The following is a 25,842-nucleotide window of genomic DNA, read 5'->3' on the forward strand; positions in this document are numbered from 1 at the left end:
TCACATATTAAATGGTACATTCTGATTCTTAAAAAAAAAAAAAAAAAAAAAAAGCACAAGAATCTAATAACATTGAAAAGTATAAACCTTCTCATCGTACAATAGGTTATATTGATTCCACTCAAAAAAAAACCTCCCCCCAAGAAATAGAAATTGAACAGTGGAATCAACAAATAAATTGTTGAGCCCCTATTAGTACAATAAACCAAATTGTCAAAACAAGGAGATGATACCACTTAGAAGATAGAAAAGATCCCTCCCAAGTCATCGAGCTCCATGGAACAAAGATATCTAGTCATTTAGAACAAGACTACGAGCTCGATGGGACAAAGTTTGAATGTATTTCTCCCAGGTGGACATAAACATTCTCCGACTTTTAAATGAATTGCTGGACAGCATATTATCCAACTGTATCATTTTATGTAATAAGTTCCTCCAATGCCAAAAAAGAAGGAACATCGGACCCTCTCCAAAGCAATAAAATTAGTTTCTTTCCCAACGCACAAGCTTTAACCAGCAGACGATTACCTGGTCCTCGCATGACCAATGTTGGGAAATTATCAAAAAGCATTATTATTGGATTTAAATGAATGTGTATCTCAAATAGTTCCTCCAAATAAGCCACAAGCTTGCCCCAAAAAACTTTTAATAGGTGGGCACGTCCAGAAAGCATGGGATAAATTATCAATACTTTGATTGCATTTTTCACAAATCTGTGTGAGAAAAATGAACCTTAAATGCAAATTGCTGGGATACACAAGCCTGTGTGAAAAGTTTATATTGCATTTCCTGAAAATACATATTTAATGAAACTTCTGATAAATGTTTAAAGCTGGATTGGAGAATCTGTGGTTGAATATTAAAAACCCCTTCCCTATCCCATCTATCAGCTGATATTTGATAAGTATCAACCTCAGTAACTTTCATTAGAGCTTTGTGAATTTTAGACAATGATAAAAATTGAACGTCTTCAAATAGAAATAAGTTGTATTAAAGATCCATAATGGAGTGTACGTTTGCCCTTGGTAACGACCTAATATGTCTTAATGGCAAGTAAGGAAAGTAGCTATTATCATCCAGCCCAAGCTATCCTTCCAACCCCCAAAGGATAACATCTGGCTCTCCATATTCAATACATGAGTCAGTTGAGTAATACCTCTATTCACCCAAGAACACAATCTAAATTTCCCTGTATAGGCAACAGAGAGAGCAATGTACTGGCATCTGTAAAAACCTAAATAACTGGACCCATACCCATCTTAAAGGGGTAACCAAGAATACTATTCAAATAATGTTTTGAAAGCTGTTTAGGCTGTGCATTAAAACACAGAGCAAGTCTAAAGGGGATACCAAAGCTTTCTCCCCCTGAATGTTCACATATGTTTTATGTGACACACAATACCTAATGATTCGTACAATATTAGCATAGTTATAATTCTCTAAATCCAGAAGTCCCATTCCTCCATGGGTCCAGTCCCTCTTTAACCAATCTAAAGGGATCCTAGGCTTCTTTCCCCTCCAAATGAAGTCCCACGATAGGGTATCCATAAGTTTTTTATCTCTTAGCTTCAACTGCTTAGGTAGATTTTGAAGTACATACAGCAACTTTGGGAAGAGACATTTTTAAAATGTTGATCTGCCCTCCCTACGATAATGGCAAATCCCTCCAAGCTCTGTTTATCCCTGGAAACTGCCACCAATTTGGAAATGTTAAAATCATAAAGGTCCAACATATCCATGGAAATTTGTAGTCCTAAAGATCTAAAAGTTTTATCAGCCTATCTCACCGGGAACTGATCTCCCCAGTCTCCTTATAGTGAGTCCGGATATGCCCAGGCTTCAGACTTATTTGTATTCAGTCTTAAGCCAGAGAAAGCCCCAAAGAATAAGAGACCGGGAATACAGGGATGCCCACTTTCCCGTCTCTTATTCTTATTAACTTTGGAACCTTTGTTGGCTAATGGTACACAGATGTTTAAATATGTGGCTTTTGCAAATGGTATTCTGATTTTTTTTTTTTTTTAATTTTAACTGATCCGATTAAGTCACTCAATATTTTGTTGGAAATCTTTGGGGCTTTCTCTGGCTTAAGACTGAATACAAATAAGTCTGAAGCTTTGGCATATCCAGACTCACTATAAGGAGGCTGGGGAGATCAGTTCCCGGTGAGATAGGCTGATAAAACTTTTAGATATTTGGGAATACAGCCGAATGCATACCATTAGCTACAATTACTGCTTTGGGTTGATTATACAATAATTTAATTGCCTTGTAAAAAGGCTCCCCAACTCCATACGGTCTAATAGACCACTGACCACCAGAAATGGCTGCCAGCAATAACCACACATTGGTCAAAGTATAACGTCTATGGACGAAACCCACCTGACCCAGACAGATGATCTTGGAGAGAAGCACTACTAAGCAGTCTGCTAATATTTTAGAGAAGATGTTTTGATCAAAATTTAAAAGGAGATTGGCCTATATGAGGATGGGGAAAGAGGATCCTTCCCAGATTTAGGTATCACAGTAATCTGTGCCATATTGACATATACCAGATATTTACCTTTGTCTGTGAAGGCATTATAGACTGAACTCAAAGGAACTGAGAGAGAATCTAAAAGGATCTTAAATTCCGTGCTGTATCCATCTGGACCAGGAGCCTTAAAACGCTTAGCTTGACAAATGCCCATTGCAATTGCCTCACTAGTAATTGATCTATTTAACCAAGCAATTGGTCATCTGTGAATTTGGGTTTCTTCAGCTTCTCACAGAAAATCGTACATTTATTTATTTATTTATTTAAGAGTTTTTTTTATATACCGCGGCACGTTTGGAACATCACCTCTGTTTGCAAAGAAACATAATGCAGCAACAGGCTTTACATAGAACTACAAAACAAGAGAGGTTATATTATATATTGTGACAAGGTTAAACATAAATATTAGGTTTAAACTTAAACTTCATATAATAACTTCATCAATAAATAATGCATATAAATGGGCATATCTACAGTATATCGGTACAGTACAATTAAAAAATGTTCATAGTGAGGAGAGCGGTTGCTAGGGAATAAGAGTAGCGAGGGAAGCTGTTTGGGGGGGGGGGGGCCGGGGGGGCCAAGAGTCAGAATGCTGGTCGACAATGGATTTAATCAGAGTGTGGGAAAAAAATAGAGTACATTTTTCCTGATCCCAACTTTCTGAAGAATAAAGGTTGGCATAAACATTTTTTAAAGCATTTAAGAATTTCTTGGTTGGAATTAGTAAGAACATAAGAAAATGCCATACTGGGTCAGACCAAGGGTCCATCAAGCCCGGCATCCTGTTTCCAACAGTGGCCAATCCAGGCCATAAGAACCTGGCAAGTACCCAAAAACTAAGTCTAGTTAGGCGCCCTGTCTCAGTCCTCATAGCTGAAACATATTTGAATCCCCTATTATTTATTTATTTATTTATTTAATGGTTTTTCTATACCGCCGCTCATCAAAGATATCACGTCGGTGTACAAGGAACAAAAATACGCAATTGCGTGTACATATAACAGGATAATAATAGATGAATTCTAAATTACATTAAACAATATAAAACAGTAACAAGAACGAATTATTTAGCTAATAAAAAGATAATGTAAAACAATATAATATAGATAACTATAGCAGCATAACTTAATTTAAAATCAAAAAGTAATCTAAGGGGGAAAGGGGGAGGGGAGATAAATGAAATGGGGAGGGAAAGGAAGGGTCAGTCTTAATTAGTCTTGATTAGTCTTAATCAAGTTGGCCATAAGTTTTCCTGCTTTATTACTAAACTGATAAAGCTTAAACTGACAAAATAATATACTCTTTGTAATATGTTGATGAATTAAGGAATTTAACGCTACTTGTATAGCTAGATAATTTTCTTTAATAGTGGTATTCAATTTTAACAAAACTCATTTGGCTTTCTGAAGTTAAGATTCCAATTGCAATAACCTCTTATCAAGAGCCCTCTTCCTTTGGACAACATATGAAATAATGTGGCCCCTTAAGACTGCTTTTGCAGTATACCAAAACAATATTGGGTCATCTGCGTGAACTCTGTTATAGGTCTCATGTTCTTTCCATTTATGTATCAAATAATTTTGGAATTGGAGATCCATCACTAAATAATAAGGAAAACTTCAGAACGAAAGGAAATCTGAATCCAGACTGTGGCATGATCTGAAATCAATATCTCATCAATACCTGTGTCAGTGGTCCTAGAAAAAATATCTTTGCCTACAAAAATGTAGTTTAGCCTAGAATAGGTGGAATGGGCTCTTGACAAATGTGTGAAATATTTTTCAAAAGGATGACGCACCCTCCAAGCATCTACCAATTGCAAAGTATCTTCCAAAAAAGCAATACCCCTACCGGCTGAATTTTTATCTCCCTTGACTGGATGAGACCTATCAAAAATCGTACCTCTGACTATATTAAGATCCCCGCCCAATACCAAACCATTGTCTACATATGGAAGTAAATGATTATAATGACCACAAATAAATGTTATCATAATTAGAAGCATAAATATTACAGAGAACTAATGGTTTATGATCAAAAACAGCCACCAGGATCAAATATTTCCCATTAGGATCTTTTATTTCTTTCTGAATGGTAATACACTCTTATGTATTAAGATCACTACCCCAGCAGATCTTGACATGGCCAAGGCAAATTGAACTGCTCCTACCTAATCCCTTTTTAACTTAACATGTTGTAAATCACTCAAATGTGTTTCTTGTAAAAAAAAAAAAAAAAAAAAAAAGCAAAATCTGCAGATTCTTTTTCAGTGATGTAAGGATTTTAGCTTGCTTAACTAAAGAATTTATCCCACAGACATTCCAGGAAATTACTTTGACACATTTTTGCTGCATTTAGCCAACTTCCCACCAAAATGTCAAAAAAGGCTAGAGAACCCTCCCTGAATAGTCCCCACCCTACAATAAAGCATAGCTCTACCAGTTCTTCCTGTATTTCACATGGAGTCAAAAAACTATTGATTCAAAGAGAACATAACAAAAGAAGTCCCCTCCCCCCCCCCCCCCGGTCCTGTATTCACCCTTCAAACCCCATGGAATTCCCCATATTTTACCAAATGCAATCATCCTCAGTGCCTACAACTCTCGCCCCCCATCCGCCACAATACAACGAACTATGGTCTGCTAACATTTCCAATAAATATTATAATATGAACTACAGGAAGATACTAAATCAGTATAATAAAACCACAAATTAAAACTGTGGTAATAGAGCTCCAAAGTCAAATAGCAAAAACATATATTCCTCCATCACATATCTGATGCTCTTAAATTGGCCACACAGGTGGTCAAGGTGATAGCAAAAAAAAACAAAACCCAGAAGGATGCTTGGGTACATAAGGCGAAGTATATCCAACAGAATAAAGGAGGCAATGCCTCTGTATAAGTCTCTGGTGAGATCTCATTTGGAGTACTGTGCACAATTCTGGACACCACACCTTCAAAAGGATATAAACTTGGTAGATTCTGTCCAGAGGCTAGCTACTAAAATAGTCAGTGGTCTTCATCGTAAAGCATATGAAGACAGACTTAAAGATCTCTGTTTAGATCTTTATAGCCTGAAGGGAAAGGAGGGAGAGGGGAAATATTTAAATACCTCCAACGAATAAATGCACAAGAGGATAGCCTTTTTCAATGGCAAGGAAGCTCTAGAACAAGGAGTCATAGCATGACGACGAAAGGGGTGAACTTAGGAGTAATATAAGTAAATATTATTTTACAGAAAGGAGTCGTCTTGTGGAGGTGGTGGAGAGCACTGTATCAGAATTCATGGGACAAGCACAGAGGATCTCTGAAAGATAGGAAGGGACTATAAAGCTGAGCAAGAAATGTGGAAATGAAGATGAGGATTATATTACAAATATTGTCCTTTTCAAACCTGGTTCATTTTGTGTCCCTCCAGTGGAGCAATTGTTTGCTTATACTAATCATAGAGTGTATCCAAATTAATTATTAGCATAAAATTCCATGATGATTTTCTTTGCATTCTGAAAGATCTTTTGACTTAAATAATTTTTTTATTTTCAAGCAGGTCTTGGGTTCAGCATAGCAGGGGGTGTTGGAAATCAGCACATTCCTGGGGACAATAGCATCTATGTAACCAAAATCATTGAAGGAGGTGCAGCACACAAAGATGGAAGACTTCAGATTGGGGACAAGCTTCTAGCAGTAAGCAATTAAACTCCCATTATGTTTATATTACTTATTCAAATAATTCTTCATAAGTCTTTGGTTCACATCATAGATTGTTTATAGAATGGTATGAAATGAGCTTTCATCTTGAAAAATAAAAACTGGACTTACTACAATCTAGAATTTGAAATTAGCTTTTACAGAAAACAGTTGAAGTTGCACATGAGTATTACCTATATTGAGAGATTAAAGTGCTTTGTTTTAATTTCAGGCTAGTGGCACAAAGTTCCCCTAAGTACTTCGATTTTTAGCTTTCAAAGAAGATATGCTTCATGTGTTATTCCACAAGAATTGCTGAGTTGGTAATGAGAATGAAAGGCACTTCATAAATTGAAGATAGACTGGAAACACAACACTGCTGATACACTGACAAGCATGATGCTTTTGCTGTCCTTGTCCATTTCTGCATCTTAGCTGGCTGATTCTTTTTCCCTCCTTCCTTGAGTTTGTCTTTTGGGAGCTGGCATTAATGCTGTCTTCATACAGTTGACTATGAACAGGATTCGTAACTAATTTTGAAAAATACTGCACCATTTATTTGAGTTGAATTTTCTTATTATATAGAAGTACTGAACTTCAGTTTATCTGCTTTAGTAATTTTGCATAAATTCAACGTAGCAATTACCCCGTCTCACAGGAAATACCTCCACTTCCTCGTCTGAAACAGGCACTTCCAGTACCGTGTACTTCCGTTCGGCCTGGCATCGGCCTGGCAGTAGTAGCTGCATACTTAAGGCGACTAGGCACTCACGTCTATCCTTGTCCAGATGACTTGTTACTGAGGGCTCGGCGGAGGCGGTGCTTCAATCCCTCCAGTTAACCTTGCGACTACTACTGTCCCTTTCAAAAATCCAGTTTGACTCCATCCCAATCCCTCTTTCATTGGAGCAGATCTCAATATTATCCAAGCAAAGGCTTTTCTTCCCAGGGACCGAGCTCATATGCTTGCAGTGCTTGCGCGCACTATACAGTCTTACCAAACCACGACTGCTCGTCGTATTCTCGTCTTGCTGGACCACATGGCATCCTCGGTTCATGTTACACCGATGGCTCGACTCGCCATGCGAGTAACACAATGGACCTTAAAATTCCAGGGGTCTCAGGCCCACCAGCCAATGTCCGACATTGTCCAAATCACCAGGCAGCTTCGTCTCTCGCTAACGTGGTGGATCCAGGAATCCAGCCTGCTTATGGGACTACCCTTCCGAACTCCAGAACCTCAGATTATTCTAACTAAAGATGCTTCCACCCTGGGTTGGGGAGCACATGTCCACAACCTACAGACTCAGGGTCAGGGTACCTGGTCTGTAGCAGAAGCACAACATCAGATAAATTTTCTGGAGCTCAGGGTGATCAGATATGCCCTTCTAGCTTTCAAAGATTGTTTATTCAATAAGGAAATTCTAATCCAAACGGACAATCAAGTAGCGATGTGGTATATCAACAAGCAGGGTGGAACCGGCTCCTACCTGCTGTGTCAGGAGGTAGTGCAAATCTGGGCTCAAGCTCTAGGTCATTCCATGCTACTGAGAGCAACTTACCTGGCGGGCGTGGACAATGTACTAGCGGACAAACTCAGTCACAAATTTCAACCCCCACGAGTGGTCCCTGAACCCTGCGGTGGCGGAACGCATATTCCAGAAGGGGTATCCAATGATAGATCTCTTTGCGTTGATCCACAATCACAAAGTGGACAACTTCTGCTCCCTACGTTGCAGTCCCAGGACTCCACCGAGGGATGCGTTTGCTCTCTTGGACAACAGGTCTCCTGTATGCCTATCCCCCGCTTCCATTCATAAGCAAGACTCTCGTGAAGCTACGTCGAGACAAGGGTATCATGATTCTCATAGCCCCATACTGGCCACGGCAGGTGTGGTTTCCCATCCTTTGCGTCCTCTCCGTCCGCCCGCAAATTCGCCTGGGCGCAGATCCGTCACTGATCTCTCAGAAAGCCGGGTGCCTCCGACATCCAAACCTCCAGGCTCTGGCGCTGACAGTTTGGATGTTGAAAGGCTGGTTTTGCGGCCTCTCAACTCTGTATCCCAGGTCTTAGTAGCTTCACGAAAGCCTTCCACTAGAAGATCTTATCATTTTAAATGGAAACTGTTTTCGTTATGGTGCACATTAAAGGAGTTAGATCCCTTTACCTGCCCCACATCGAAGTTTCTGGACTACCTCTGGCACCTGTCTGAGTCGGGTCTCCAAACTTCCTCCACTAGAGTTCATGTCAGTGCGGTAGCCACCTTCCATAAAGGTATAAGTAATGTTTATATTTCAACACAACCCTTAGTAGTGCGCTTTTATGAAGGGCTTGCTTCACCTCAAGCCCCCTCTCTATCTCCCTGCCCTTGCTTGGGACTTTAATGTGGTTTTAGCGCGACTCATGAAACCTCTGTTTGAGCCTCTACATTCCTGCGAGTTACGGCATCTTACTTGGAAGGTGCTCTTCCTTCTTGCTTTGACGTCTTCTCGCAGGATCAGTGAGCTGCAAGCGCTGGTTACTTACCCACCTTACATGAAATTCCTTCATAATCGGGTGGTCCTTTGCACTCATCCTAAATTTCTACCGAAAGTAGTCTCTGAGTTCCATTTAAATCACTCCATAGTTTTGCCTACTTTCTTTCCAAAACCCCATTCACATCCAGGTGAGCGGGCTCCGCATTCCTTGGACTGCAAGCGTGCGCTAGCCTTTTATTTGGAACGCACTGCAGGCCATAGGAAGTCCATCCTGCTATTTGTCTCCTTTGATAAAATTAAACTGGGAATCCCGGTGGGAAAGCAGACCCTGTCCTCCTGGCTGGCGGACTGCATTTCCTTCTGCTACCAACTAGCAGGCCTTCCGCTCCAGGGACACATTAAAGCACACTCCATTAGAACAGTGGCAACGTCGGTAGAACATCTTCAGTCTGTTCCTCTTGCTGACATATGCAGGGCTGCTACATGGAATTCTCTCCATACTTTTGCAGCTCATTATTGCCTGGACAAGGCTGGCACCCAAGATTCTATCTTTGGCCAGTCTGTTCTACGCAATTTGTTCTCAGCTTAATACCCAACTTCCTTCCAATAGCCCGCTGGGAATTTCAGGATTTATTTCTTTATTTATTTTAAATCTTTTCTATACTGTCGTTAAGTTAATTTACCATCACAATGGTTTACAACAAGGTATATATAAAAAATTGAGATAGATAACATAGCTATGCCAATAATGAGCGGTAACATTGTTCTCTTAATATAAAAAACTATTTTTTGATTTGTTTTAGTTAGTTTGATAAGTCTCTATTGCAGTTCATATATAAGGTTAACAATCTAAGGTGTATTTAGCTGTGAGAAAAAAAAAGGAAAATTTTATCCAAAATCATCCCTGTTGTTGTGCCTGTTGCACGTCTTTGGGTGCTTTTGGTACATTGCTCAGGCATCCTCAGCTCGCTATTCACCCATATGTGAGGACTATCATCCTGCTTGTCCTGTGAGAAGGCAGAGTTGCTTACCTGTAACAGGTGTTCTCACAGGACAGCAGGATGTTAGTCCTCACAAAACCCACCCGCCACCCCGCGGAATTGGGTACGCTTGCGATTTATTTTATTTTTTGCACATACTCTTTACTGTATACGAGACTGAAGGGGGACCCCTGCTGGATGCAGGGTTGGTACCATGCTGGGCATGCTTAGTGTTGCCATTCAAAGTTCTAGAAACTTTGACAAAAGTGTTCTGTGATTGGGCTTCATCCTGATGATGTCACCCATATGTGAGGACTATCATCCTGCTGTCCAGTGAGAACACCTGTTACAGGTAAGCAACTCTGCTTTCTACATGATTGTCCCAAATAGCTACATTCTAGTTGTTTGTCCTGTGCATACTAGATAGTGCCATCCCTGTAGCATTTCAAAGAGCTAGTAATATCCTGATTGCACCTTTTGATTTACTGTCACACTGGAATGCTAATGTTCACATGTATTTATGCTAACTGCAGATCTTTTTAACTATAAACCATATATGTGGTCTTAGAGGATACATCAAACCTGGTTTTGAATATATAAAGTCAATTTATTATCTGTTTCAAAAATGTTATAAAATGTTTAAAGTTATTGGAGGAAAAAGTATTAGTGACAGAACACAAAAGAAGCAAGGTATTGATTAATGTGCATTTTGCAGTATTAGCTTTTATTTGATTTTCTTTAAATCCTACTTTGAAGTACCAAAAAGTGAAATATAAATTAAATACTCAGAGAAAGTGATGTCAAGCATGCTGATGGACATCTGAGGGCTGTTTTCAGGATCCCCACATACTAAATCCTCAAAAATCAAAGCAATCCTGATACCTGAATTTACCAGAGTTGTGCTCCAGAATAAAGTGCTATGTCAGCGAGGAAGAAATCCTCCATTTTGAATCACTTTTCATACACTGCTGGGGTGATACTGTGGGATGATGATGCATCAGACAATGATGATATGGAAGATGTCACTGATGATGTAGGCCAGGACAATAACACAGATCTAGTTTGGCGGCAGAACTGGGAGTAGAGCCGCTTACAAGAGCGGATTTTCAGATTTGGTTCAGCGAAATAAGACAAGATATGGGATTGCTCAAAAAGGAAATCCTAAGCCTGGTCGGTGATTTGTGCAAAAGTGTGCTGATTTGGGAGGGCGAGTAGATGATAATGAAACCCGTTTAGAGGAGCAGAAGTTGGGGGAAAAATGAAAATTGCTGCTAGCCTTGAAAGATAATTCAGCTATGAGAAAATGTATAGAGGATCTGGAAAATCCTGGAAGGGACACCTCCAAATACAGGGGGTCCCTAAAGGAGCAGCCTACTTGGACTGTACAGTGGTTGTGATGAGCATCTGCCTGGTGATTTTGGGTCAGAATGAGGCAGCGATGGGGAATCCTTCAATTGTTCTGGAAAGAGCATATCAAGCCCTGGCAAAGCTGAGGGGCAATATGGCAAGTTATATTGTGGTCTGCTTCCACAAGTATTCAGTTAAAGAGCAGGTACTCAACCAGGCTAGAAAAATGAGAGATATACAATGGAGAGGGCACAGAGTGGAAACTTTCAAAAGCTTGCACCAATTACCTTTAAAAAGAGAAGAGATTTCAGAGAGATTCTCTAAGTACTGTGCAAAGAAAACCATAAATATAACTGGCCGTTTCCATTTGGATTACAATTCACAATTTCCTTTCGTGTAGTAGATGGACTCAGGACCAATGGGTATAGCGTACTCCTAACTTTTTAGACTTTCCTCATAGGGCAGCCGTTCCATGCCCCTTATCATTTTGGTCGGCCTTCTCTGCACTTTCTTCAGAGCAACTATATCTTTTTTGAGATGCGGTGCCCAGAATTGCATACAGTATTCAAGATGCGGTCTCACCATGGAACGATACAGAGGCATAATACAATTCTGGTCACCGCATCGCAAAAAAGATATAGTTGCACTGGAGAAAGTGCAGAGAAGGGCAACCAAAATAAGGGACATGGAACAACTGCCCTGTAAGGAAAGGATAAAGAAATTAGGGCTGTTCACTTTGGAGAAGACGACTGAGTGGGGGGGATATGATAGAGGTCTACAACATCATGAAAGGACTTGAACAAGTTTAATGTAAATCGGTTATTTACTATCTCAGATAATAGTTGGACAAAGAGGAATTCCATGAAGTTAGCAAGTACCTCATTTAAAACAAATCAAAGAAAATTCTTTTTCACTCAGCACATAGTTAAGCTCTGGAATTTATTGCCAGAGAATGTTGTTACAGCAGTTAGTGTAACTAGGTTTGAAAAAGGATAAGTTCCTAGGGGAAAAATCCATAAATTGCTAATAATTAATAAGCAATAGTAGCTTGAGATTTATTTAATGTTTAGGTACTTGCCAGGTACTTGTGACTTGGATTGGCCACTGTTGGATACAGGACACAGGGCTTGATGGACCTTGGTGTTGCGATGCTGCCCGCAGCCGGAGCTACGGGCAGCCTCTTACCCTCCACGGCCGGGAGGCCGCCTTCTTGCCACCGATTTCCGCTGTACACCGATGCAGCCAGGAGGCCACCGTTGCTGTCTTCTTGCGGCAGGAGCCGCCGCAGTGTTCCGCCGCAGTGTTCCGCGGCAGGCCTGCCACCGCCGCTGCTCCTACTTCCGGCCAAGAAGCCAATGACGCCATCTTCTTCGCAGCATGGAGCCACTCGTGGCAGGCCTTCCCGTGGCAGGATCCACCTTTTGCCTCCTCAGTGGTGGCAGGGAGCCACCAAAGTCCCTAGGCCTGGTCGCGGCTTGGAGGCCGCTTTGAAGCTTCCACCTCCGCGGCAGGAGCCGCTCCCAGCTTCTCTTCGCGGTTCAGATGCTGCCTCCCATGTCGGGGCCTGTCTGCGGCCCGTTCAGCTTCCTGCTTCGGCTCCTGCGTCAGCCTCGTCAGGGCCGCTGTCCGTGGTCCTGCACTTCCTGCTTCCTTCCATAGGTGCGGGATATGCAGTGGCGCGGAGGATGCTTTATCTCGTGCTAAATGGCATTTGTTTCGTAAGCAGGTACCAGCAGCAGAAGAAGCAGGGACAACAATGCCGGCACACTTATGGAAAATTGGTCTGCATCCACCTTGGAGTTAGTACGCAGATCTGTTGCACCATCCACATGGAAGTCATACTGCCGAGGCTACGATTACGTGACTAACTTCCTAAGAGAGAACGGATGGAGACGAGGCTCAGCGATGAATTGACCATCAAATATGTCGCCAAGTCAAAGGAAAACGGTGTATTTGGAACGCCGTAATTAAACACTTGGCTGGACTGTCGTTCTTCTTTAAGGCAAGGGGGTGCGGTGACCCCACTAAGTCCTTTATTCTGAAGAAAATGATGACAGGATGGGCAAGAATAATCGGTCCTACCAGTGACATCAGATATCCCAATATCTGTAACTAAAAACTCACCTGAGCAAAAAAATTCTAACTTATCCCTATCAATTAAAAAGCAGAATGAAAATACAAACAAAAAACAAACTTTGAAATGTTTGTATGCTAATGCCAGAAGTCTAGGTAATAAGATGGGAGAATTAGAATGTATAGCAGTGAATGAAGACATAGACTTAATTGGCATCTCAGAGACATGGTGGAAGGAGGACAACCAATGGGACAGTGCTCTACCGGGGTACAAATTATATCGCAATGACAGAGAGGAGCACCTGGGAGGCGGTGTGGGCGCTTTATGTCTGGAATGCATAGAGTCCAACAGGATAAACATCCTGCATGAGACTAAATGCAAAATTGAATCTTTATGGGTAGAAATCCCTTGTGTGTCGGGGAAGACTATAGTGATAGGAGTATACTACCGTCCACCTGGTCAAGATGGTGAGACGGACAGTGAAATGCTAAGAGAAATTAGGGAAGCTAACCAAATTGGTAGTACGGTAATAATGGGAGATTTCAATTACCCCAATATTGAATGGGTAAATGTATCATCGGGACATGCTAGAGAGATAAAGTTCCTGGATGGAATAAATGACAGTTTTATGGAGCAATTGGTTCAGGAACCGACAAGAGAGGGAGCAATTTTAGATCTAATTCTCAGTGGAGCACAGGATTCGGTGAGAGAGGTAACAGTGGTGAGGCCGCTTGGCAATAGTGATCATAATATGATTATTTGAATTAATGACTGGAAGGGGGACAGTAAGCAAGTCCAGGGCTCTAGTGCTAAACTTTCAAAAGGGAAACTTTGATAAAATAAGAAAAATAGAAAAAACGGAAAGGAGCAGCTACAAAGGTAAAAAGTGTGCAAGAGGTGTGGTCATTGTTAAAAAAAATAAAAAAAAAATACCATTCTAGAAGCACAGTCCAGATGTATGCCACACATTAAAGGTGGAAAGAAGGCAAAACGATTCCCTGCATGGTTAAAAGGGGAGGTGAAAGAAGCTATTTTAGCCAAGAGATCTTCATTCAAAAATTGGAAGAAGGATCCAACAGAAGAAAATAGGATAATGCATAAGCGTTGGCAAGTTAAATGTAAGACATCGATAAGATAGGCTGAGAGAATTTGAAAAGAAGTTGGCAGTAGAGGCAAAAACTCACAGTAAAAACATTTAAAAATATATCCGAAGCAGAAAGCCTGTGAGGGAGTCAGTTGGACCGTTAGATGATCGAGGGGTTAAAGGGGCACAAGGGGCACTTAGAGAAGATAGGGCCATCGCAGAAAGATTAAATGATTTCTTTGCTTCGGTGTTTACTGAAGAGGATGTTGTGGAGGTACCCGTACCGGAGAAGGTTTTCATGAGTAATGATTCAGATATAGTAAACCTAGAAGATGTGGTAGGCCTGATTGACAAACTGAAGAGTAGTAAATCACCTGGACCAGATGGTATACACCCCAGAGTTCTGAAGGAACTAAAAAATGAAATTTCAGACCTACTAGTAAAAAATTGTAACCTATCATTAAAATCATCCATTGTGAGGAGACTGGGAAAGAGAGAGACTGAACGTCTGGAGAGTGGTGTCTTAGAAGCAGTCCAGAGGCCTGTCGGGGCCGGAGAGAATCCGAAACGCCGACGTGGTGAGCCGAGGACGCGACGTCCACAACCAGTGACGTCAGAGGAGGCTTAAAACCCACCTCCCAAATCCTTTCCCCAGGAGACCGGGAAAGAGAGAGATTGAATGTCTGGTGTCTTGGAAGCAGTCCGGAGGCATGTCGGGGCTGGAGAGAATCCGAAATGCCGACTTTGGTGAGCCGAGGTCACACCCTTTGTGCGACATCATCAACCAGCGACGTCGGAGGAGTCTTAAAACCTGCCTCCCCAAATCCTTTCCCCAGGAGACCAGGAAAGAGAGAGACTGATTGTCTGGAGAGTGGTGTCTTGGAAGCACTCCGGAGGCCTGTCTGGGCCGGAGGGAATCCAAAACACTGACGTGGTGAGCCGAGGGAAATACCCTTTGTGCGACGACATCAACCAGCGACGTCGTAGGAGGCTTAAAACCTGCCTCCCTGTGGCGTGCAGCCGGCACGTTGCCGAAGCTCCGCGCGCCAATGGGGGCGCACGGCTTTGGTTTCATTATTTCAGCTTTTGTTACTTCTAAGAGCCTTTCTCAGCTTCCCTGTCTCCACCTGAGGGAATTTGAAGTCAGACGATCCACTCAACTAAGTACTTTTGTTTTTCATTGTCTTGATATTCCTTCCTTAAAGGTATGCCACACTCAGCCCGCAAACGAAGGGCTAGAGAGAGAGGGTTACAATCGAAGTACACTGGCGAGTCCGATGTTGGGCCTAATGGACACCCACATCAGAAGGGGAGTCATAAAGCTGGGTGAAATGTCACTTGAAGTGATACAGGAAGGCGCTGCAGCTCTTCGTGACTTGGACATCTCGTGTCCCCGGCCCAAAGAGCCCCCCTGAGAACCCTGCAATGATGAGATTGGAGTCCCTTCAGGACACTCTGTCGCCCCTTGAAAAAAGTGGCGAACAGGGCAGTGGTTTGGGACCAACTCTGGTACCATCTGCAGGAGTGACCAGCATGGTTAATACTGAACAGGGGAATGTTATAGAGCAGTGCTTCTCAACCGGTGTGTCGCGACACACCAGTGTGTCGCCAAACACCGGCAGGTGTCCCACTGCCCCGTTGTACTTTCCTTCTCCCTTTTTCCAGCCCCCGCGGGCCAATTGAAAGCCTCCTTTCTTCCAACCCCCACTGCCAATGGGAAGCCTCCTCCATTCTGCCTTCCCCTGTGCAGGCCAATCGGAAGCCTCCTCCCTTCCACCTGTCAGTGGGAGTAGGAAGAAGGGAGGAAGCCTTTGATTTGCCGGTGAGGCAGGCATGGCATAGCCCAGGAGTGGGGTGGGAGGAATGGCAATGTAGAACCCCGACGAAGCAAGGCTGCTACGGGAGCCCATCCCCGTAGCGGTGAAGGAGAAAACCCGACCCTAACGGTGCAAGGCCGCTACGGGAGCCCATCCCCGTAGCGGTGAAGAGGAAAACCTGACCCTTAGCAGCGAAGAGGAAACCCAACCCCCGACTGAGGCGCCCATTCCCGTGGTGCCGAAAAAAGAAGGCCCGCCGGATTAAAGCTGCGGCGGAACTGGAGCCCATCCCTGCAGTGAAGGAAGAAGTTGTTTTTGGTGAGAGCTGGTGTGTCTGTGTGTGAATGGATGCATGGGTGAGAGCTTATGTCTGAGGGTGTGAATGGATGCCTGGGTGAGAGCTTGTGTCTTGAGGGTGTGAGTGGGTGCCTGGGTGAGAACTTTTGTCTGTGGGTGTGAATGAATGCATGGGTGAGAGCTTGTGTCTGTGAATGGATGCATGGTTGAGAGCTTGTGTCTGAGGTTGTGAATGGGTGCCTAAGTGAGAGCTTATGTCTGTGGGTGTGATGGATGCATGGGTGAGAGCTTGTGTCTGTGGGTGTGAATGGGTGAGAGCTTGTGTGTGTGGGTGTGAATGGAAGCCTGGATGAGAACTGGTGTGAATGGGTGCTTGGGAGAGAGCTTGTGGGTGTGAATGGAAGCCTGGGTGAGAGCTTGTGGGTGTGAATGGGTGCTTGGGTGAGAGTTAGTGTGTGGGTGTGGGTGTGAATGGAAGCCTGGATGAGAGTTGGTGTGAATGGGTGCCTGGGTGAGAGCTTGTATCTGTGGGTGTGAATGGACGAGAGCTTGTGTGGGTGTGAATGGAAGCCTGGGTGAGAGCTTGTGTCTGTGGGTGTGAATGGAAGCCTGGGTGAGAGCTTGTGTCTGTGGATGTGAATGGGTGAGAGCTTGTGGGGGTTGGGTGTGAATGGGTGAGAGCTTATGTGGGGGTTGGGTGTGAATGGGTGAGAGCTTATGTGGGGGTTGGGTGTGAATGGGTGAGAGCTTGTGTGGGGGTTGGGTGTGAATGGGTGAAAGCTTGTGTGTGGGGGTGTGAGATATTTTGGGGCGGATTTTCAGAGCCCTGCTCGCCTAAATCCGCCCAAAACCGGGCGGATTTAGGCGAGCAGGGCCCTGCGCGCCGGTGAGCCTATTTTACATAGGCTCACTGGCGCGCGCAGACCCCGGGACTCGTGTAAGTCCCGGGGTTCTCCGAAGGGGGCGTGTTGGGGGGGCGGGCCCGAACCGCGCGGCGTTTAGGGGGCGTGCCGGGAGCGTTTCGGGGGCGGACCCGGAGGCGTGGTTACGACCAGGGGCGGCCCGGGGGCGTGGCCGCGACCTCCGGACCCGCCCCCAGGTCGCGTCCCGGCGCGCAGGAGGCCCGCTGACGCGCGGGGATTTACGCCTCCCTCTGGGAGGCGTAAATCCCCCGACAAAGGTAAGGGGGGGCTTAGACAGGGCCGGGTGGGTGGGTTAGGTAGGGGAAGGGAGGGGAAGGTGAGGGGAGGGCAAAAGGAAGTTCCCTCCGAGGCCGCTCCGATTTCGGAGCGGCCTTGGAGGGAACGGGGGTAGGCTACGCGGCTCGGCGCGCACCGGCTATACAGAATTGATAGCCTTGCGCGCGCCGATCCAGGATTTTAGTGGATACGCGCGGCTCCGCGCGTATCTACTAAAATCCAGCGTACTTTTGCTTGCGCCTGATGCGCCAGCAAAAGTAGGCCTATTCGCATAGTTTGAAAATCTACCCCTTTGTGTGTGATTGAGAGAGCAAGACTGTTCAGGAAGGTGATCTCTTTCTATGTGAGAGAAAGAGACTGGTCAGGAAGATGACTGGTGTGAAAGAGACCGAGACTGGTCGAGGGGTCTAATTGGGGGGGTGTGTGTTGTGAGTGACTGGTTGTGGGCGCTAAGGAAGAAGATTAAGGACAGAGCTTCAGCAGCCCTTGCTGCTTCTGGTGAGTGCTATTGGCCTGGAAGGGAAAGGAGTAGGAGAGTTGCTGGAGAGGGTAAGTAAAGGTGGCTTTTTAAATTAATTTTTCTTGATTGACTGCCATTTTAATTATTGGGTATTATGCGATGTCTGCTGTTTCGAAATATTTTATTGATATTTGGACATATTTTTATGAGTGTTTAATTGAATATTATTCTGTTCAGCAGCTGTTTTGTAACATTTTTGGTGTAACTTTACAATTATTTCTGTGTGGGGCTCTGTAGCAGCTTGGCTTATTCTGTTTTCCCAATAGGAAATGTATTAGTGTTTAGGGCCTGGTTTAATAGTTGTATTTCTTAGATAGGGTTGTTACTGTTTGCGTGTGTTCTATAATACAGGTGTAACTTTGTGCAGGTTAGTTTGTGTGTATTATTGCAGATCCTGGGATTATGTTAGGTGCTATATTTCTCTTTCCATTTCTCCAGGTTCGCACTGCATGCAGAGTGGCTTTTTTGGTTTTCCATTCCAGTTTCTGTCTCCATATTTATAATTTGTGTTTTTTTCTGTACTTGGTGAAGGTCAGTTCTGGGTGTGTGACCGAGGTGAGGTATTTTACTAGCATGTAGGCATTTGTATTAATCTTATTTGTTGTGTTTTCTCAATAGGATATGCATTAGTGGTAAATTACTGTCTTTTCATAAGGAAGGCTATTGTGCCTGGTAGTTAAGGGAGTTTGTTTTGCTTTTACTGAGATGTCATCAGAACCAGAATATCTTTTTTGTATGGTGAGTTGTACAGGGTAATGCCCTAGATCTGCTCTGCACTCATTGCTGGGGGTTGAGGGGATTCCTTTGGATGCAGAGTGCATGTTTACATTTAGCCCCGTGATGGTAACATGTTCAGTGTGTCACGCATGTGAGAACCATTTGTCAGGTGTGTCCTGGCCAAAAAAAGGTTGAGAACCACTGTTATAGAGGGTTTGTTGTTAGCTCAGGAAGCTAGTTCAGTTAGTGATGAATCTGGAATTATACCAATTATGAGACCACCTGTATTTTCCTTAGAGGTTATATGGGAGACTTTAGTAGTATTGAACAAATATGTTAGTTGCAATTAAAACCTATAGTTAATAATATTGAAAAATTGGAAACCAAGGTTAATAAGGTAATTGAGGAGGATAAAATGCGAGATCAGATAATAAACGAAAATACTGTTGAATTGAAAAGGTTAAGTACTCAAAATGAATTAGTAATAAAAGAAAATCAATATCTCTCCAGAAAAATGGAAAATCTGGAAACCCAATTACGAAATAGAAATTTAAGGCTGGTAAACTTTCCGAAGTTGCTAGCCCTATCCACTAAAGAAATGTGGAATAAATTTGCCTTATAATTCTTAAAAATTCCTCAGCAAGCACTTCTTCCTCTTACTCAGATTTATTATGTTCCTTCTTGGAGAATTACATCAGAGAAGGAACAAGAATATCAATCTATAACACCATTAAACTTTACTGAAATTCTGGAATCCATGAACAAAGAATTAGCTCAACTAGCTACAATGATCATTTCCATTTTATTAAGTTCAGATAAAGAGTAGGTTCAGAAACTATTTTTTAGAAATATCAAAGACAACATTTTTCAGTTAGATGTCATAATGTTTCCAGATGTAACTAGAGATACGCAGAGAAGGAGGAAAGAATTTCTTAACTTAAAGCCCAAACTATTTCAAATGGGAGCATTGTATAAATTAAAATTTCCCTGTAAATGTTATTACATATCACAATGAAAAGTATTGTTTTTTCCAGTCATCACACCTGAAAGTTTATTACAGAGAAACAACTAGAGGGGACTTAAGGTGCTACAACTCCTCAGTAAATAACTAGGAGAGGCTGTAAGAGATAGAATTAGACTAACCTAGTGAAATCGTTTATTATTTCTTAATGCATTATTTTGTATGAAATGCCTTTAAAATGTTTCTTGCTCAAACTCCCTCATTTTTGAGGACTTAGAACAATATGGCCTATGTGATGTATTTCTTAGTTATAAAAATTCATGTGGATGATATGTTTAGAAGGCCATGCTTTCTAATCAAGTTATTCTTGATTGTATATTTGAAAAATTTGAGAAATAAAAAAAATCATCCATTGTACCTGAAGACTTCGAGGGTGGCTAATGTAACCCCAATATTTAAAAAGGGCTCTAGGGGCGATCCGGGAAACTACAGACCAGTTAGCCTGACTTCAGTGCCAGGAAAAATAGTGGAAAGTATTCTAAATATCAAAATCACAGAACACATAGAAAGACATGGTTTAATGGAACAAAGTCAGCATGGCTTTACCCAAGGCAAGTCTTGCCTCACAAATCTGCTTCACTTTTTTGAAGGAGTTAATAAACATGTAGATAAAGGTGAACTGGTAGATGTAGTGTATTTGGATTTTCAGAAGGTGTTTGACAAAGTTCCTCATGAGAGGCTTCTAGGAAAAGTAAAAAGTCATGGGATAGGTGGCGATGTCCTTTCGTGGATTACAAACTGGCTAAAAGACAGGAAACAGAGTGTAGGATTAAATGGACAATTTTCTCAGTGGAATGGAGTGGGCAGTGGAGTGCCTCAGGGATCTGTATTGGGATCCGTTCTTTTCAATATATTTATAAATGATCTGGAAAGAAATACGACGAGTGAGGTAATCAAATTTGCAGGTGATACAAAATTGTTCAGAGTAGTTAAATCACAAGCAGATTGTGATAAATTGCATGAAGACCTTGTGAGACTAGAAAATTGGGCAACGAAATAGCAGATGAAATTTAATGTGGATAAGTGCAAGGTGATGCATATAGGGAAAAATAACCCATGCTATAGTTACACAATGTTAGGTTCCATATTAGGAGCTACCACCCAAGAAAGAGATCTAGGCGTCATAGTGGATAACACATTGAAATCATCGGTTCAGTGTGCTGTGGCAGTCAAAAAAACAAACAGAATGTTGGGAATTATTAGAAAGGGAATGGTGAATATAATGGAAAATGTCATAATTCCTCTGTATCACTCCATGGTGAGACCGCACCTTGAATACTGTGTACAATTCTGGTCACTGCATCTCAAAAAAGATATAGTTGCGATGGAGAAGATACAGAGAAGGGCGACCAAAATGATAAAGGGTATAGAAAGGCTCTCCTATGAGGAAAGACGAAAGAGGTTAGGACTTTTCAGCTTGGAGAAGACACAACTGAGGAGGGGATATGATAGAGGTGTTTAAAATCATGAGATGGCTAGAAAGGGTAAATATAAATCGGTTATTTCCTCTTTCGGATGATAGAAAGACTAGGGGGCACTCCATGAAGGTAGAATGTGGCACATTTAAAACTAATCGGAGAAAGATGTTTTTCACTCAGTGCACAATTAAACTCTGGAATTTGTTACCAGAGGATGTGGTTAGTGCAGTTAGTGTAGCTGTGTTTAAAAAAGGATTGGATAAGTTCTTGGAGGAGAAATCTATTACCTGCTATTAATTAAGTTGACTTAGAAAATAGCCACTGCTATTACTAGCAACAGTAACATGGAATGGACTTAGTTTTTGAGTACTTGCCAGGTTCTTATGGCCTGGATTGGCCACTGTTGGACACAGGATGCTGGGCTTGATGGACCTTTGGTCTGACCCAGTATGGCATATTCTTATGTAATCTGTAATCAGTGTGAGAATTGCGGAATATAAATAATGTTCAAGAAATAAAAACTAAAGTAAATATAGACTATGATGGGGATATAGTCAAAATATATGCTTTTTTAAAAAGTGTATTTACCTCATCTTTTGAATATTCTTATATTGATCTATTAACAGCCATTGCAATCTGCAAAGAATCTGAGCTATTTAACATAATAGTTGGTGATGTCATTCCAGGTTCAGTAAATCCCTAAACCATAGCTAGTGGAAACAGAGACACAATTATACACATGCCCTTAATAAATATGTTCATTTCTTACTCAGGTATAAATAGGAAAGGGCAACAAAGATTGTTCAGTAGAAAGTAATCGTACTTAGTTCTACATTTCCTTCTATCATCACAGATGAAAGGACCTTTATATTAGATGACAGCGTGTAGAAACAAAATATGGTGGATATTTTTCACTGGAAAGAACATGGACATTTACCTTAACAGCTTAGGCTAGCATTTTAAATAGATTAATAGAAGCAAAATCTGGTTCCTTATCTAAAATGAAAAAAAAAGTTGTTAAAGCTATTTTAATAAAGATAGGTTAGACTTTATTTAAAAAGTCATAGTCCATTTTATAATAAAAGGAATTTGCTGTTTAATTGTAGAATATTATATAGATAGTGTTAGAGGGGTGTGATGGTGTTTCCAGCAAGTACTGCCTTTGAGCCCACTCCTTCCCAATATGTCACTATCTCCCAAATATTAATACCACAAGTATTTTCAGAATTCAGGAGTCAGCTGTGCTCATCTTGTACACTGCATGATTAGCACAGCCAGCCCTCAAGTTTTGAAAGTACTGACGGTGCCAGTGTTCACGAGAGGGCAGCATGCCAGCTGGGAGGTTTTGCATGCCACTATATGGTGCATATGCTGGGGCTATGCCAACCTCTATTCTAGAATATATCTTTGTTATTTTAACTTTATCGGAGGTAGCACCACATTTAAGCATTTAGTTTGATTTTTGGCATGAAGTTTCTGGTCACCAGTTCACCAGTGGCTATCAAGAATTCAGACTTGCCAAGTGATTCAGTGCAAGATAGCCACAGAGGGGAAGACAGAAAGTGCATCTAAGTGCTACTGCTCCTATTGCCTGTTGTTGCCTTTTGATTATGTGAACTGGCGAGGAGCAGCAGCACTGAAAAGAAGTGCTTTCTGCCCATTCTCTCCTGTGGCCCACTCAGGCTGTAGTGCTGTTGCAGTGCCATGTTGTAGTGCAGCCTGAGAAGGAGGGAAAGGAGAGCATAGAAGGGCTGATAGCAAAGGAAGAGAGAGAACAAACAGATAAAGGTCATGGGAAGGTGGATTTGGGGTGCTGTGCTGCTGTAGAGCTGGAAATATGATACTCAGCATAGAGGGGAGAGGAAAAACATAAGTAGAACAGAGGTTGGAAAGAGAAATGTGGGGCAAAGGGAAGTAGGACATTGCATTGTTCAGCACTGTTTTGGGACATGAGCTTGCTCAAAAGCACCAGTTTTTGAATTGATATGTATTACATGCAGGTGAGTGCTACCAGAAAGATGGGCTTCTTCCTGTTTCTCACATCTTGATGGTGATCTCTAGTTGCACAAAAGGCACAGCAGTAAAAATATGGTGATTACGGGCACTAAGTGTGTCAGAGAATACTGATCTGAATTTCCACATAAAAGCATTACCCATTCTCAACCCAACTACTTTCAGTTTGTACAGTGCTATGTTGAGCATTAATTTTTGTACATTAAGAACATAAGAAAATGCCATACTGGGTCAGACCAAGGGTCCATCAAGCCCAGCATCCTGTTTCCAACAGTGGCCAATCCAGGCCATAAGATCCTGGCAAGTACCCAAAAACTAAGTCTATTCCATGTTATCATTGCTAATGGCAGTGGCTATTCTCTAAGTGAACTTAATAACAGGTAATGGACTTCTCCTCCAAGAACTTATCCATTCCTTTTTTAAACACAGCTATACTAACTGCACTAACCACCGGTGAGAAGTTGTACATGTGCATGTGATGCAAAGAGCTCCTGGCTCTCAGAGAACGAGTCTGATCTCTGGCGGCTAGAGTGGCAGACCTGGAGGAGCTGAGGCAGACAGAGAGGTATATAGATGAGACCTTCAGGGACATAGTAGTCAAGTCCCAACTTCAGACTGGCAGCCCTGGTGCTGCCTTGGAGGAAGAGGGTCTCATGATGGGAGAGCACCAACCAGGTGCAGCAGGAAAGGATCCTGTAGCAAGGACCTGCTCTCCAGGTGATGCATTGTCCTTTCGCACTGAGGATATCTCTCCAAGGCCTACTGCCCAGGAGGGAAGGGTTAGGTCGGCTGTCATAGTTGGTGATTCGATTATTAGGAATGTAGATAGCTGGGTGGCTGGTGGACGTGAGGATCGCCTGATAACATGCCTACCTGGTGCGAAGGTGGCGGACCTCACGCGTCACCTAGATAGGATTTTAGACAGTGCTGGGGAGGAGCCGGTTGTCGTGGTACATGTGGGCACCAACAACATAGGAAAATGTGGGAGGGAGGTTCTGGAAGCCAAATTTAGGCTCTTAGGTAGAAAGCTTAAATCCGGAACCTCCAGGGTAGCATTCTCTGAAATGCTCCCTGTTCCACGCACAGGTCACCAGAGGCAGGCAGAGCTCCGGAGTCTCAATGCGTGGATGAGACTATGGTGCAAGGAAGAGGGATTCAGTTTTGTTAGGAACTGGGGAACCTTTTGGGGAAGGGGGAGTCTCTTCCCAAGGGATGGGCTGCACCTTAACCAGGGTGGAACCAGACTGCTGGCGCTAACCTTTAAAAAGGAGATAGAGCAGCTTTTAAACTAGAACAAAGGGGAAAGCCGACAGTCGCTCATCAGCGCATGGTTCGGAGAGAGGTATCTTCAAAGGATACTAATGATGCATTAGAATTAGGGCATCCCAACTGTGGTTCCAATAATTAGAAAAATAGTCCAAGTGCCTGTAACTAAAAACTCACCTGAGCTAAAAAATTCTAACATCCCTATCAATTAAAAAGCAGAATGAAAATACAAACAAAAAACAAACTTTGAAATGTCGGTATGCTAATGCCAGAAGTCTAAGAAGTAAGATGGGAGAATTATAATGTATAGCAGTGAATGATGACATAGACTTAATTGGCATCTCAGAGACATGGTGGAAAGAGGATAACCAATGGGACAGTGCTATACCGAGGTACAAATTATATCGCAATGACAGAGAGGAGCACCCGGGAGGAGGTGTGGCGCTTTATGTCCGGGATGGCATAGAGTCCAACAGGATAAACATCCTGCATGAGACTAAATACAAAATTGAATCTTTATGGGTAGAAATCCCTTGTGTGTCGGGGAAGACTATAGTGATTAGGGATGTGAATCGTTTTTTGAAGATTTAAAATATCGTCCGATATATTTTAAATCGTCAAAAATCGTTAGAAGCGATATTTAATAGGAATTCCCCCGATTTTTCGTCAAAAATCGTAAATCGGGGGGAGGGGAAGGGGGAGGGCGGGAAAACCGGCACACTAAAACATCCCTAAAACCCACCTCAACCCTTTAAAATAAATCCCCCACCCTCCCAAACCCCCTCCAAATGTCTTAAATTACCTGGGGTCCAGTGGGGGGGGTCCCGTTGTGATCTTCCACTCTCGGGCCACGGGTGCGTTAATAGAAATGGCGCCGGCGCTACCTTTGCCCTGTCATATGACAGGGCAAAGGTAGCGCCGGCGCCATTTCGTGGGGGTCTGGGAACGACCTCCTGCACTCGAATCGTGTTGCCGTAATGAAAAATGGCGCCGGCCATATTGCCGTACGGCCGGCGCCATTTTTCATTACGGCAACACGATTCGAGTGCAGGAGGTCGTTCCCGGACCCCCGCTGGACTTTTGGCAAGTCTTGTGGGGGTCAGGAGGCCCCCCCAAGCTGGCCAAAAGTCCCTGGGGGTCCAGCGGGGGTCCGGGAGCGATCTTCTACGCTCGTGACGTCGGGGACAGGAACCAAAATGGCGCCGGCGCTACCTTTGCCCGGCGCTACCTTTGCCCGGAGCGCTCCGGGTATCTGTTTAGAGATTCGACTGTACCCTTGGTCCCCCCCGACGCAGCCTAGCGAAACATGGGTCCGTGTCGGGGGACCTCTTTACATGCTTGAACTTGCATTCATGGAGTTGCCAGTATAAACATTGCTATTCT

At 42.9% G+C, this 25,842-nt stretch overlaps 1 protein-coding gene across 17 annotated transcripts in view; it reads left to right on the forward strand.

Moving 5' to 3' along the window:
- Nucleotides 1-25,842, forward strand: part of DLG1 (discs large MAGUK scaffold protein 1) — an 890,153-nt gene that overhangs the window by 433,250 nt on the left and 431,061 nt on the right. For 10 of the 17 annotated variants that reach the window (XM_029615885.1, XM_029615887.1, XM_029615891.1 and 7 more), the window contains one exon: nt 6,089-6,225. In XM_029615885.1, coding sequence (XP_029471745.1) covers nt 6,089-6,225 — 137 coding nt within the window. Of the gene's footprint in view, nt 1-6,085; nt 6,226-25,842 lie in introns of all 17 variants that reach the window. The other 7 variants (XM_029615884.1, XM_029615888.1, XM_029615886.1 and 4 more) reach the window with 1 other exon arrangement.

This window comes from Rhinatrema bivittatum, chromosome 9 (genome assembly GCF_901001135.1).
Source record: "Rhinatrema bivittatum chromosome 9, aRhiBiv1.1, whole genome shotgun sequence".
NCBI classification, from domain to species: domain Eukaryota; kingdom Metazoa; phylum Chordata; class Amphibia; order Gymnophiona; family Rhinatrematidae; genus Rhinatrema; species Rhinatrema bivittatum.